Source organism: Microtus oregoni, unplaced genomic scaffold, assembly GCF_018167655.1.
Source record: "Microtus oregoni isolate MIOR12 unplaced genomic scaffold, Mior012 000057F_ref0000458, whole genome shotgun sequence".
In the NCBI taxonomy this organism is placed as follows: Eukaryota; Metazoa; Chordata; class Mammalia; order Rodentia; family Cricetidae; genus Microtus; species Microtus oregoni.
Genome location: NW_024543833.1, coordinates 1,479,185 through 1,492,939, shown reverse-complemented (window position 1 = coordinate 1,492,939; position 13,755 = coordinate 1,479,185). Strand labels below are relative to the sequence as shown.

Sequence of the window (13,755 nt, the reverse complement as noted above, 5' to 3'; positions counted from 1 at the left end):
CTTTCTGGAGTCTTTTTTTTTTTTTTTTTTTTACTTATTTATTTAACTTTATTATGTTTGTTGGTGTGAAGGTGTCAGATCTCATGGAACTGCATTTTCAGACAGTTGTGAGCTGCCATGTGGGTGCTGGGAATCGAACCCAGGTCCTCTGGAAGAGCAGTCAGTGCTCTTAACCGCCGAGCCATCTCTCCAGCCCCACTCCATCACTTTCTGGGCAGTGAGATATTTACTGAGCATCTGCCGTGGACCAGTCATGAAGCCAGGTGCTAAAGAAGGATAACTCAGCCAGGGCTATTACCTTTGAGAAGTCCTCAGCTCAGAACTGCTCCTCCAGAACCATAGGCAGCCCTGCCCTTTCTTCTGTAGAATATAAGGCTTGCAAACACTGGACTTAGGATACAAGGAATGTTTTACATTTCCAGAAACCAAGAGAGCCAGAGGGCAGGAGAGCTTTCTCAACGATTGGTTGAAGGAACGGCCTGGTTCCTCCATCCAAGCTGGTGACTCGGGCTCAGGACAGGGGTGATGGACTCAGAGAAGCAGGCTAGGAGTAGGGTCCACACGTACTTTTTTTTTTTTCATTTAAACACTGCCTGGCCCATTAGTTCTAGCTTCTTACTGGTTAATTCTTACATCTTGATTACCCATTTCTATTAATGCCACACGTACTTCTAAGGGATATGATGACAAACAAATATCTTTGGGGCTTAAAGCAGTAGTTTGACTTCTTGATAAGAGCAGCCAGATCAGAGGACCCCAGCCCCCAATCTTTACAGAACTGAAGACATTCCCAGACACCCCACGGAAGCACCATCCACCTGAGCCTGTCTGTGTCACAGACCAAACACAATGCTGAACAATGACCCGTCCAGAAACTCTGAGAGTCCATTCTCTAGCTTGAGATCAGTTTTTTAAAAGGCTATATTCTAGAAGGTACCAGTGGAGAGCAATTTATTTTGAAATCTGGCCAAGTGCCAAACTCTGATCTTGCGTTGTCTTTGCACAACAACCCCGCTGTGTTTATGACTTGGTCCCGATGAAGAGGGTTTCTTTTCCCCCCTTTTCAAAAGAAGGTATCACATCCTTCTGTTAGATGTGTTGTTGGCAACGGTTGCTAGGGAGAGCTGGGTTCAGTTACAGGCCCACTGATGCCTGCTCTAATAATACTTCTCTCTGCATAGCTCAGATGCAGACACCTCTTGGCTAAACAGGGCACACACATTTCAGCAGACAAGGGCTTGAACTTGCATTGCCCAGCCAGATCTAGGCAAAAGAGCCCTCTCTGAGCTCAAGGGGAAGGCAGAGGGCGGTGACCAGGCAGCACTGGGTGGAGGAGGCTCAGGCCTTTGATTCCTGTCATTCCTAAGGTCCCATAAAAAGAGGCACACTCATTCTTCTTTCCCCATGAAACTCGAGCCCTCATCCCCCCTGGGACTGCACCACAACTCCCCGAGGAGCAGGCACCATGGGAGCTTTCTGGTTGCTTTGGCCCAGGGCAGCCTGCAGCCTCCAAGAAATGGAAACAATCAATGTGTAGAAGCTGGCTAGCTCGGCACAGGAAGGATCTGGGAGCCTCGTGGGCAGGGCAGAGCCACAGAGGAGTCTGCTGCCAGCTTTATTGGGTGGCCTAGTCAGCACTGGGGGTGAGAGGGAGGCCCTTCTCCTAAAACACAAACGGCCGAGGCCAAGAAAAAGAAAAAAACAGGAAGCTTCAAGCTGGGAACAGAAGGACCCAGAGGGAAAAGAGGAGAGGGTCTCTCCAGCCTTCCAGGGTGAGGGAGTCTCAGGATGGTGAGAAACAGTGTAAGAAAGGGTTTCTGGGATTGAGGAGCCCAGCTCCTTCACAGAAGGGAAATGAGGTTGGAGGTGAAGGCATTCTGTCAACAGCTAAGCTTTCCCACCACCTAGTCTGGGTCCTCCAAGTTGCTCAGCAAAGAGCCCGGCACCTGAGAAGTTAGTTTTCGCCAGCACTGTGTGGGAGGCTGGTTGGTAAGTGACAATGGTGGACAGCCCTAGTGTCTCTCAGGTCTTCTTCCTGGCAGTGATGCTTATGTCAGATGGCCTGATGATGCCCAGGTCTGTGCCTGAAGAACTTCATTCAGATGGTCTGAGGAGACCCCAGGGCGAAGCCGCAGCTCTCTATGTGAGCCAATACCGGTGACTGAGAGCTTCCTTCTGTAGATCCCCTGGGGTCTGAAGTGTTGAATTCTCAGGCTGGACACCCCCCTCCCACTATGCTGGACAGCCATGTTGGTAAGGGTCTGTGCCTTGTTTGCCCAGCTATGAAAGTGACCCCATTCTTGCAAACTACCCAATGCTTTGCAAATGTGTATCCCTGGACAAACCTGGCAACATTACCACAAGCTCAGCAGGAATACAGGTGAAGACTCTAGGCTTGGCGCATAATAGATACTTAAGAAATTGCCACTTAATAAATAGACTTTTACTCATGAGCACACTGCTAAGAAAGTGCCCACATCTAAGGAAAAAACTGGAGCGGGTTTAGATATGAGAAAGGACTGATTGTGATCTGTGGGATGGGTGATGGGCTCCATAAGAGGTCTATGGGACTCATGTTTCCCATTTCTTGACAGGGTGATGGAGGAAGCCTATCTGTGAAGGACCTATGACTATCTTCCCACATCCCATTTTCCACTTTGTGGGCACGGGAGCCCAACCTGGCAGGAATCTTGGGCGTCTGCTGTAAGAGCGTTCACCACATTAAAGGCTGCCCCTCTCCCTGCCATGCCAAAGCCTACTCCTGGCGCCAAAGCCCAGCCTGGAAGAGCCCTTAGCCAGGGAGGGCCATATCCAGAAACAGCTGCGAGCAGGGGTGTGCAGGGCACCTCACACCTGGCCCCTTTGCAGTCCATGTCACCAAGCTGGGCCACAGAGCCTGTACGGCAGCCATGTCGGACAGTAAGAGGGCCGGCTCGGAGCCTGCCAGACACAGCGTCTGGCTGGGGATCCAGAGTCAAGTGGGACTGAGTGGACGGATATCAGGAGCTCCAGGGAGAAAGAAGGGAGGGAAGGGCCCTGCGGGCAGTGAAGACACTCTCTCTCAGAGGTGTGAAGAGGGTAAGTGGATCGAGTCCCCAGGTCTACCGCTTCTCCTTTTAGGTTTCCTAGCTTGGGTGGCAAGTGGTCGTGAATTATGCTTCTCAGAAAGGCCGTCTTTAACTGCCACCTCCTTGGATGCAGGAAGGAACAGAGGCCCAAGCCGATAAGCAGGCTTCCTCTCGGCCGTGTAATCAGGGATCTACGGGTACAACTGCACCTCACCTGGTACAGTTAAGATTTTCCTCATAGCCCATAGGGCTTTGGCCAATCATCAGAAGCCCAAGTGTCAAGGCCAAATCTCTGGTTCCACCTTTCTGAGGGGTCCCACATTGGCTCACAGGAAGCTGGTGAAGGGGGTGGCCTACAGAAGAACTCAAATGCTGTAGTTGGGCACATGGAGCTTACAATGGGAGTCTTGTTTGCTTCCTGGGGTTCTGTTCTTGACTGGGAGAAGAGAGAAAGAAGTTTCTGGTGCCTTCCTCTTGCAATAGCCATTCCTCTATGACCATGACCTGTCAGCCCCAGCACTGAGCAGCCAGACAGACACAGGGGTGCACCCAGCAGAGGCAGTGCCCCCCGGTCAGAGCCTGGGGAAGCAGGGTAATGAAAGCCTACACTTGTTTGTTGCTATGGGCTCCTGTGGTCACGAGATGAAGTTCCTGTCTTCCTGTATACATTTAAGCATTCAAAACCTTAGCTCCAAGGTTGCTGCTTTGTGCCCTTGGACATCTAGTCGTGTAACAGAACAGGGAGACAGGTGTTGGGGCAGGGAAGGGTAGAATGTTGTTGCAGCAACGCAGAGTGGGAGACTCTGGCAGATTGCCCAGGGGAGTGGTGTCTGAGGTGGTCCTGGCAAAAGGCTGAGGATTAGGTAGAAGAGAAGAGAATTCCAAAGGAAATTCTAGACAAGATGGGGGAGTTTGTCCACTAGGGTGCAGCCGGAGGCTCAGCCTGGCTGTGGGGTGGTGGTGGGGAGCAGGGGGCAGAATGTGAGTTCTCCTGGGACAAGCTGGCCTCTGGGGATGGTCAAAAAGTTTGTTATCGCTGAGTGACAATGTGAGGGGCAGTTTGTGAGGACGGGGAACCCAAGACTGCTTCATTCGGGGCCAGGTCTTGGTGCAGTAAGAAAAGGCAACAGCTTATGTGGGTTATTTGTGCCCATTTCGGCTCTGACTGCTGATGCTTGGATCAGTTCGGGCCTCTGGTTTTCCAGCATTCAGTTCAGGGTTTGGCCACCCGGCTGTGTCCCTGCGCACTTATTCCATGAGGGCAGGAATAACTACATAGGGCACACAATAGGATTTCACTGACTTAAATTGTTCTTGCCATGGGCTCTAGAAGGAATGACCTATCTTGGGGTAGCCTCTGCAGCCAGGTATCTTTCCTGGGTGCCATAAAACCTGTGTGCCTGTCTGCTGTGGGGCCGCATGCATGTCTTACAGCTAGCAGCACGGTCTAGAACTTGTCTGCTGGTCTGACCCTTCTCTGAAAACAACAACAACAAAATCTCCCAATCAAGCCCGAGGCCAGCCCTGTCCCCGACTCCCCTGTGCCTGGCGATGCAGGGCAGACAGGCTTCTTCTGCCTGTTTGTCACTCTCTCCGCTCTCCCAGGACATTCCGGCCTGCGAGGAACATGCCGATGTGCAAATCCCTCAGGTAATGCGGGAATTCATCACCAGGGGAGCATGGGCGATCCAGGAATGGCAACCCGATCACAGCTTGAAGCTGGAGAGGAGCTTGAGGCTGGTCAGGGAGGCTCGGGTTGCAGACAGCGAGACACACGCAGAAGACAGGCATGGCAGTCATCGCTCCTCTGCTTTTAGGGACAACCAGGCAAACCATGAACTAGGCGGCCATGCGCCTTGTGTACCTCTGTTGTCCAAGTGCAATTATGAGGGGAGCCTGCTTGACTCTCAGATGTGGCACTGCTTGGACACCCTGGCGTATGGTCACCCTGCTCACCCTGCTACTGTGGGTGGTCTATTTAGTTCTGTCACCCCTCTTTCCTCCCTCCCTCCCAGGGGACTGCTTTACCAGGTGGGCCTATGACATACTTTGTATGTTAAGTGCTCTATTGTTTAAAATAATAGGAAAGACATTTTTTTTTCTCATCTAGACTCTCCAAGCATGGTATTCCGGCTGCTATGGCTGCCGTGCCATCTTTGATGTTGCTGCCATTTCTCTTTGATGTTGTCAGATCTGGGGTCACTAGTTAACTCTTACCGTACATAACAGGTAAGGATGGGATGGACTCAGTCTGAGGTCACATGCTCACACTTATTACACACTTGCCCGTGACACTGGTCTCTGGTGGACATAACAAGAGGACCGGGAGAAGCTCTCTGGAGGGAAAGGGACATTGAGTGGGAAGGGACCAGGCATCAAGAAAATCTTGGATTGCCATACTTTCCTTCTACTTTGGATTTCAATGTATCAGCACACAGATGTTATCCTGACCCACATACTTGCTATCCCTGCTATACCAAGCTTTTTGGGACTGGCCCTAGGAAGAAGGAGAAGGAGGAAGGGGGAAAAGAAGAGGGGTAGGAGGGGATACAAGATGGCGGCAGCGGTGCTGAGGAGGGCGAGGCAGAGGTGGCAAAACAGGCGGTTGAGCAGAATGTGTGGCCACTTCGGGCAGCTGCTGATGCACAGAGTCCCCTGAGTCCCTGTCAACCTCACTGCTGACCAGCCCACCTACCTGTGCTGCACCTTCCTGCGGGCCTTCCCACTGCTTCTGTGGGAACCCATGACATGGGTTCAGTCCAGCCAGAGAAGAAAACCCTCTCATACTAGTGTTGCAGACCCCAGAGGGTGAGAGAAAAGGGGCCTTATTCAGCCTTGAAACCCATGGGATCGGCCCCAAAGGAGTCATTCCAAACCTTCCTGTAACCAAGGCCCGCTTGTTACACGTGTCCTGTTGCCGCTGCAATTTTTGTCTGCCAAACTGTACAGATAAAGTAACTATTGATTTTCTCTTTCCAAATTAACAGACATCTTTGGGTGTACAATAAAATAAATGTTCAATGAAAAAAAAAAGAAGGGGGTTAGGAAGAGGTGGGAGAGAGGAAAAGGAGGGAGAGACAGATCTGCAGCAAGTTCATAACTGCTCAGACACGTAGAGGTCAAAGCGCAGGGCCAGTAACTCGCCTCTTATCATGAAAATAGAAAGAGAGAAAGGCCGGCTGAACAAACGCACCTATAAAATTATATTGGTCCTTCGTAACCATGGAGCGCTCACACAAACACACACAAATCCCGCCGCGCATCTCTCACCCCTCGATGCCTTCTTATTTTCTATAATTAATCGGGCAAGGAACTTGGGACAAGCTCAACCGCCGTCAGAACTTGCAGCCCTCTCTCTAGCAATAACCCCTGTTGGAGGGGCAGGGGAGTGGAACAGCAGCTGCTGGTGTCTGGTTACCTGAAGCATGTTGAGGAGCAGGCTCCGGAACTTGGTCCCCTCGACCATGAAGAGTGCCATCTTGTCGCAGAGTTTGGCGGCTGTGAAGGCAAAGCTGCGGTCCGACACGGCCTTCTGGTAGATGGTTCGCACGATCTCCTCCAGCATCTCCTCGGAGTTGGTGGAGTTCTGGGCCTCCTCCATGAAGGAGGTGAGCTTGGCGTCCACATCGCTGCTGTTGTTCCTCATGCTGTTCAGGATCTCCATCAACTTGTCCATCTTGTTTGGCTGAGGATTGCTTGTCTCTACTGTCACTTCCTCCTGGGGTATGGGAGGCAAACAGAACACACCAGAGTTTAGCTGGTGTTAGCTCAGTGGGATTGGGATGGCCTGACGGAAGAAGGGAGAACCCGGAGAGAAGGGTTTGAGGGAAAGCAACTCCCACCCTCCTGCCACACTGCTCCTTGTAACTTTTCCTTAGCCGCAGTGATGTCCTGGGTTGACCCTGCTTGTGAGTTACAGGTTCTACTCAGGATTTTCACCCACATATTCCCCCATCCTCCCTTATCCATCAGATCCCTTAATCTAGAAATGATTTAATGGGAATTAAAGATGAAGTAAGATGATAAGTAGAAAACTGGGTCAAAGAGAAAATGATGTGGGGAAGACAGTGCCAGGGTGAGTGGGATCCAAAGCCTCTGTAGCGGTGCTGGGAGTGGTCTGGGTACAGCTGCCAGGTGTCCTGCTCTAAATGCCATGGACAGTCATGTTCTTGGGTGAATGGCTCCATGTGGACTTGGACCTGGCTTAACACCCCTCTATACACAAATACTGAGCATTAAGGAATCCTCTAATGTGCTATCCAAATGGCTGGTGCTTCTAGGAGGAAAACTAAAAACAAAACAAACCAGAAACAACACCTCGCTTATGTGCTGTGAAAGCGCCCAGTAACTGGGGTGAGACCACTGGCTGGACAGGCAGAAAAAGTGGCATGAGGGTATACCAAACTATATGCACCTTACAGAATAGACCCGTGGTCCAAGAACACAATGACCCTCTCTGTTGGGGTGTGGGACACAGTCGAGGAGTGGGCCAGGAGACACAGTGAGATACCTTGTGGGCCCCTGTTCTCAACTTGGGAACTCTGGGCTGAAGGTGATGGGAGGTTCTACATTCAGCTTTCTGTGGCCATGCCCACTGGGAAAGTGGTTCCTTTCCACCATTCCCTTGGGGGTGACGTGGGACACTGGAAGAGCCCTGACGCTTTCCTTGAGCCTTACCACATAGTGTAGCGCATGGGGGTGGAATCCTAAGTGATCTCTTTCTTCTTCTCTAGTCCCTTCTAGACCATCTACCTCTTCAGAGAAAGTTTGTCTGACCCAGAACATCTAATGTAATCACATCTAATTTCCCTGTCTCTCCAAGACCTCTTGCGGGAAGGAGGAGGGCACAGAAGATGAGGAGCCAGTATGTGTTAGAGGGGTTCAGAAACAGCTGTTGTGGACTTGACCTCTGTTGCCCCAGTGATACCCATGACCACGATGAGCTGGCACGGTGGATCCACACAGGCACAGAATCCTTGCTTCCCTTTAGAGAGGAACCCCTGTTCCAAGCCACGAGGCTCCACCTGGTCCTCCCATCAAAGAGCATACCTCTCAGCTGTCCTCCCGGTTGCAAGAGAACAAGGAAAAGATAATTACCGGTACCTTTTCTTTCAGTCTTCGCCTCAGCCTGTCTTTGGAAGACTGGAGCAGGGTGATTCTGGGCCGCTCCCCAGGGCGCTCGGGAAGAACACTGTCTTTATGCTTGGTCTCAGCCTCTGGGCCCCCTGGTGGCTGTGGGGTTGGCCTCTCAGAGGATGTTGGGGCCAGAGTGTCAGGACTGCAGGTTGGCTCAAGGCCACTGTGTCCGGTGTCCCCTGGGCTATCTTCAAGTTTGGGGTTCTCAACGGTCATGGTCTCTTTGGCGTTGCGGTGGCTGCCTGCTTCTCCCTTGTCTCCTGGTGGATGCTTCATGTTACCGTGGTGCCAGCGCCTGTTCTGGCTGTAGCCGTGGTGTGTGGGCCTCCCTGAGGGGTGGGGCCCTGAGCCCCCCTGGTAGGATTTCTGGTGGTCCCTGTTGTGTTTGGCACTTCCTGGTTGATGGTCGCCATGCTGTTGAGGTTTATTCCCTCCTGGAGGTCTCTGCTGCCGTCTACAAAGGAGAGTGGAGAGGGGAGGTGACATAGTGAACGGCAGGGCCTCTTCTGAACACGGGATGGCCCATAAGTCATTCTTCCGCTACTTATGCAGACCCTCTCACGAGCCATCAGGAAGGATGCAAGTCAAGCCTTCTCTAAAAGGCAACATTTCATCCATGTTGCATGATGTGCCAATGTATGTAATATGGAAGGGACATCTGAAAGGACCAATAGGATATCTGGCTCTGCCACCAGCTCTGTCCCCTGAAAACAGCATTATCTGATAAAATTCATGTGCTGAAGCCCTAACTCCATTCTTCGTAATGTGACTGTCTGGAGCCAACTGAGATGCTAAAGATATGAACAAGTCAAGATGAGGGTAAGGGACCCCAGGTTGAGCCCTTAATCCAAGCTGATTTGGGTCCTTAAAATGAGAAGCAAAATTTGTGCACACATGAAGATATTAGGGATGCCACACATGCAGAGGCATCAGCTGTCATCTGCAAACCAAGAAGAGAGGGCAAAGGAGAATGCAACTCTCTCTCTCTCTTTTAAAATTTATTAGATTTTTAAAAAAATGCCAAACTAAGTTCCCACAAAAGTATTTATTTTTGTTTTATGTACATTGGTGTTTTTCCTGCATGCATACCTGTATGAGGATCAGATCTCCTAGAACAGGAGTTACAGACATTTGTGAGCTGCCATGTGGGTACTGGGCATTCAACTTGGGTCCTCTGGATGAGTAGCCATCTCTCCAGCCCCCACAACTCTCTTGATACCTTTGAACAGTGAGGAAAAAGGCCTGTGTCTTACATACCCATTGGTGACCCTGTGTTTTGGCAGCCTTGGAGTATGAATGTGGAATGATGTTTAAAATGTGGCCTTAGGCAGAGGGAGGCTCCCTAATATCTATCTATCTATCTATCTATCTATCTATCTATCTATCTATCTATCTATCATCTGTCAATAGCCCAGAGACGAACTCTGGAAATTCCCTGGCAGATAATGCTTGATCCTTACAACTCTTGTCATCCTTATTTAGGCTTTTTGGGGTGCCTCATAGCCGTGGCCTAAGAAATGTCCTCAAGGGACAAGCTCTTTCCCAGCTTGTCTTGAAAAGTGTCTTGCTTCCATTCACCATTCCTGGGATTTCTCTCTCTCTTCTCAGCAGCTACCCCTCCAAGTGGGAAAAGAAAAAAGGCCAACAACTTTTGTCTACCTTTGGGGGACACCATTAGGAGGACGTCATTTCTACATGGCTGGCCACTGAGGGCTCTAGAAGGAAGTCACCTAGGTCTTGCTGTTGTTCATCTGGGGATGTGGGGTGCCCTGATGGAACAGTATTGGCTAAGGGAGTGCTGGATTATGGGTGGTAGTGCCCCATGTGTACAGAGGGCCAGCCACAGGCTGGAGAGGAAGCTAAGTTGCCTACCTGTAAGTGTTCTGCCCTTTTGGGCAGTCAAACTACTGTGCGCTGGCTAGCTTTCTGTTAACTTGACACAAGCTAGAGTCATCTGAAAGAATTTCAGTTGAGAAAATGACTCCATAAGATCTGCCTGCACGGCGTTTTCTTAATTAGTGATTGATGGGGAAGGGCCCTTCCCACTGTGGGTGGTGCCATTCTTAGCTGGTAGTCCTGGGTTCTCTAAGAAAGTAGGTCGAGAAACAAGGAACAAGCCACTAAGCAGCACCCCTCCATGGTCTCTGCATCAGCTCCTGCCTCCAAGTTCCTGTCCTGTTTCCATTCCTGTCCTGACTTCCTTCAGTGATGAGCAGTGATATGGAAGTGTGAGCCAAATAAACCCCTTCCTCCCCAACTTGCTTTTTGGTTATGGTGTTTCATTGCAGCAACAGAAACCCTAACTCAGACACACTGGGTTCAAAGAGAGGCTGCGCCCTGGGGAGCTGAGCAAGGCACAGATAGCACTGGGGAAGGGGGAACGAAGACTTAGTTTGTTGTCTTCTCAGGGCAAGTGACTTCTGGGTCTGTCTTCTGTGTGCATGTGGACTACAAAACTTTCAGGGGAAGCCGGGCGGTGGTGGCGCACGCCTTTAATCCCAGCACTCGGGAGGCAGAGGCAGGCGGATCTCTGTGAGTTCGAGACCAGCCTGGTCTACAAGAGCTAGTTCCAGGACAGGCTCCAAAACCACAGAGAAACCCTGTCTCAAAAAAAAAAAAAACCAAAAAAAAAAAAAAACTTTCAGGGGAGAAAGAGAGAGAGGAGAGAGAGAGAAAGAGAGAGAGAGATATGCTGGGGATGGGACCTAAATCCTCACAGATGCTAGGCAAGTGCTCAACCAGTGAGCTGAACCTCAGCCTCCTTTCTTCTAGATAATCCCATTGAGGATTCCAAAGATGCAAGACCTGTGCATTCATCATGGGGCCTAGCAGGCCACCTTCAGTCTGTTCCTCATTTATTCTGAGGTCCAACTTCCCAGGAGCACAGGGCTGGATTCCCAGAGACTTCTGTGGAAATGCCACAGCGAGCCCATGTTCTTTGCCTGGCAAGGAGCCCAGAGGGCCACTGTTCCCCAACCATGGTGGCCCAGGCTTCCCTGCTCGGGCCATTCACAAATATTTGTTAGTGGTAGCTGGGTGAGCTGGCCAAAGCCAGCATGCTCTCTTCTGTGCTTGCTGGTGCTAGGTTTCATTGATACCTTTGTCAGGGGCCAGCTGGCTGCTCCCCACAAGACCTGTGGGTTTGGGTTTGGCTGGGTCAGGGTGTTGCTTCTACTCCTAAAAGTGGGTGAACACGAAGGTCAACTCTGGTGTCAGACATGCATGCATGCGGTCTAGTTTTGGGGGCATTGTGCATACGCCCACACATTCACCACAAAAGGCAAATGCCTATTGCTTTGCCTTTTCATTGTTTGACCTGACTCTTAACTCTCAGGTGAGGGGATGGCTTAGGGGACAAGATCAAAATTCCACTTGAGCCCCTGGAAGCACCTGCTGTTAAGAAAAAAAAAAAAAAGACAGTCTTGGGATGAAAATGATCAGTTTATGCTTTTTGGTTTATTCTAAAACTCCTTTTAAGAAAAAAAGAAGTGCTCAGAACATACCGCAGCTGCATTTTAGGAGGGGAGTATGTACAGAGAATAACCGAAATTTGTTTTATAAAAATGGTTTTAACATCAGGCCAAATGGAGACAAATGTTTCTCTGTTCATTTTTTTCTTTAAATTTCATAATAGCTCCCAACCAGATAGTCTAAGGCCTACTGGCTTATTATAGCTCTCTCCATGTGGGACCCTTTACCACATAATTTGTAGGTCTGCTTAAAAAATTCTGAAAGTAAAATTCCTGGGCCAGGGACTTGGAAATTCCACAGGGACTTGGGTTTCTTGCCTTCAGGAAAAGTGATGACTGCTCACGACAGCACAGCCACCTCCACCTCTGCCCACCTCCACAGGACCTGCTCTACTCCTGCCCACCTCCACAGGACCTGCTTCACCCCTACCTACCTGCACAGGACCTGCTCTACCCTTACCTACCTGCACAGAACCTGCTTCACCTCTACCTACCTCCATAGGACCTGCTCCACCCCTACCTACCTCTACAGTGCCTGCTCCATCACTACCTACCTCCACAGAATCTGCTCTACCCCTGCCTACTTCCACAGGACCTACACACTGCACCAGCTCCCCGGCTCCCTGTCCAAGTCTAGGATGAAATTCAGGGGCTCAGTGTTGGAGGCATTTCCCTACAGCTGAGGGCTGCTTTGCCTGGCGTTGGTACACGAGGCCCGGAGACAAAGAGCCAGCCGCTACTCCAGCCTCCATTTACAGGATGACAGGAACTCAGCTAAGAACAGTGCTCTATTCCTCCCCGAAGGCTAGTGAGTATTGGAACACCCCATTACCCCGACACCATGCTGTAGATTCTCCCACACTTTGTGGCTTTTACTCAGGGTTGGGAAATAATTCAAAACTGAAGTTTCTGCCAGTCAGACAAGGCGCTTCTCTTAGAAGTGTGACATTTCACTGTGTTGGACACCAGAAGGCTACCCGGCAGGCAGATGTTTCCTTCCTGTGGGGATGCAGGATCTTGTTGGCCCTCAGTACCACGTAGCAAGAGAAAATGCTAGTCCTCAATTGTGGTTCACCCATCACGTCCTTATTTAAATCGGCTCTACCTGGAGTTTAATCCAAGTTGTCACTAGGCTCACTGAAGTACTCTCTGAGGGCTGTGTGTGAGAGTGAGTGGCAGAAAGTGTCCAGTGTCCTTGTGCACCCTCTCATCGCCCCGGTCCTATCTGGAATTAAGACAGCCCAGAATCCTGTCCTGATGTCTACCATGGTCACTGACCTGACCCTGTCTCTCCTACTAGCCTGTTCTGTGGCTGCACACGGGAATGATAGCTCTCAGTGTCCTGGGGTCTGTTGGATCATAGTGGAGACTTCAGTGCCTATACCAGGGCTTAGAGAGACTAGACAACCATTACAGAAGCTAGATCTAACTATGACTGGAGATAAGGAGACAAAGGTAAACCAGCAGAGAGAAGGGGTTAGCCCACTCTCGGGGCTTAAGCAGGCTAACAGGGAATGTACAGAACCTAGAGCGAAGAGAAAATGACAACCCTCCATCAAGAGTTTCTGAGGTCGTGACAGTCAGAGCCCAGCATTCGGTCAAGCACAGACCTTTCCGAGCACATAGTCCTATGCCGTATGTAGGCTGAACACCCTGTAGCCAGCTCTGCTCAGAGGGCTCCCGGGGGTAACAACGGACTCAAGACTTCAGGGAGCAGAGTCACAGTATACACGTGATACATGGACAGCACGCCAGGCATAGCTTCTGCGCACCCTCAGGGTAAGCAGGGCAGCAGTGACCTCAGCAGGGCATAGGGAGCGTGTCTTGTCCAAGTCGGCAAGTGGCCAGCAGAGCTTGGGTTAGAACTTGGTGGCCTGGCACTTGCAGGCACAGTCTTGACCACTATACGTCCGTGGCCCAAGGCTCAAGTTTGTCCCAGGGTCCTGAAGCCCAGGGTAGCCGATAAACTACCACTGAGTCTTAACCACCATCCAGAAGACTTTGGCCAAGTCACAGTGGGGGAGGGGCTGTGGGTCATTCTGAGACAATGTGGGGTACAGAGGGCTAGACAGGCAGAAGTA

The 13,755-nt window shown here is 50.7% G+C and overlaps 1 protein-coding gene across 5 annotated transcripts in view; it reads right to left on the bottom strand.

Annotated features, from left to right (window-relative positions):
* Positions 1–13,755, bottom strand: part of Ctif (cap binding complex dependent translation initiation factor) — a 246,632-nt gene that overhangs the window by 77,201 nt on the left and 155,676 nt on the right. For 4 of the 5 annotated variants that reach the window (XM_041639225.1, XM_041639224.1, XM_041639228.1 and 1 more), the window contains 2 exons: positions 8,166–8,658; positions 6,487–6,786 (listed from right to left, as the gene is read on the bottom strand). In XM_041639225.1, coding sequence (XP_041495159.1) covers positions 6,487–6,786; positions 8,166–8,658 — 793 coding nt within the window. The remainder of the gene's footprint in view (positions 1–6,486; positions 6,787–8,165; positions 8,659–13,755) is intronic. The other variant, XM_041639227.1, reaches the window with a different exon arrangement.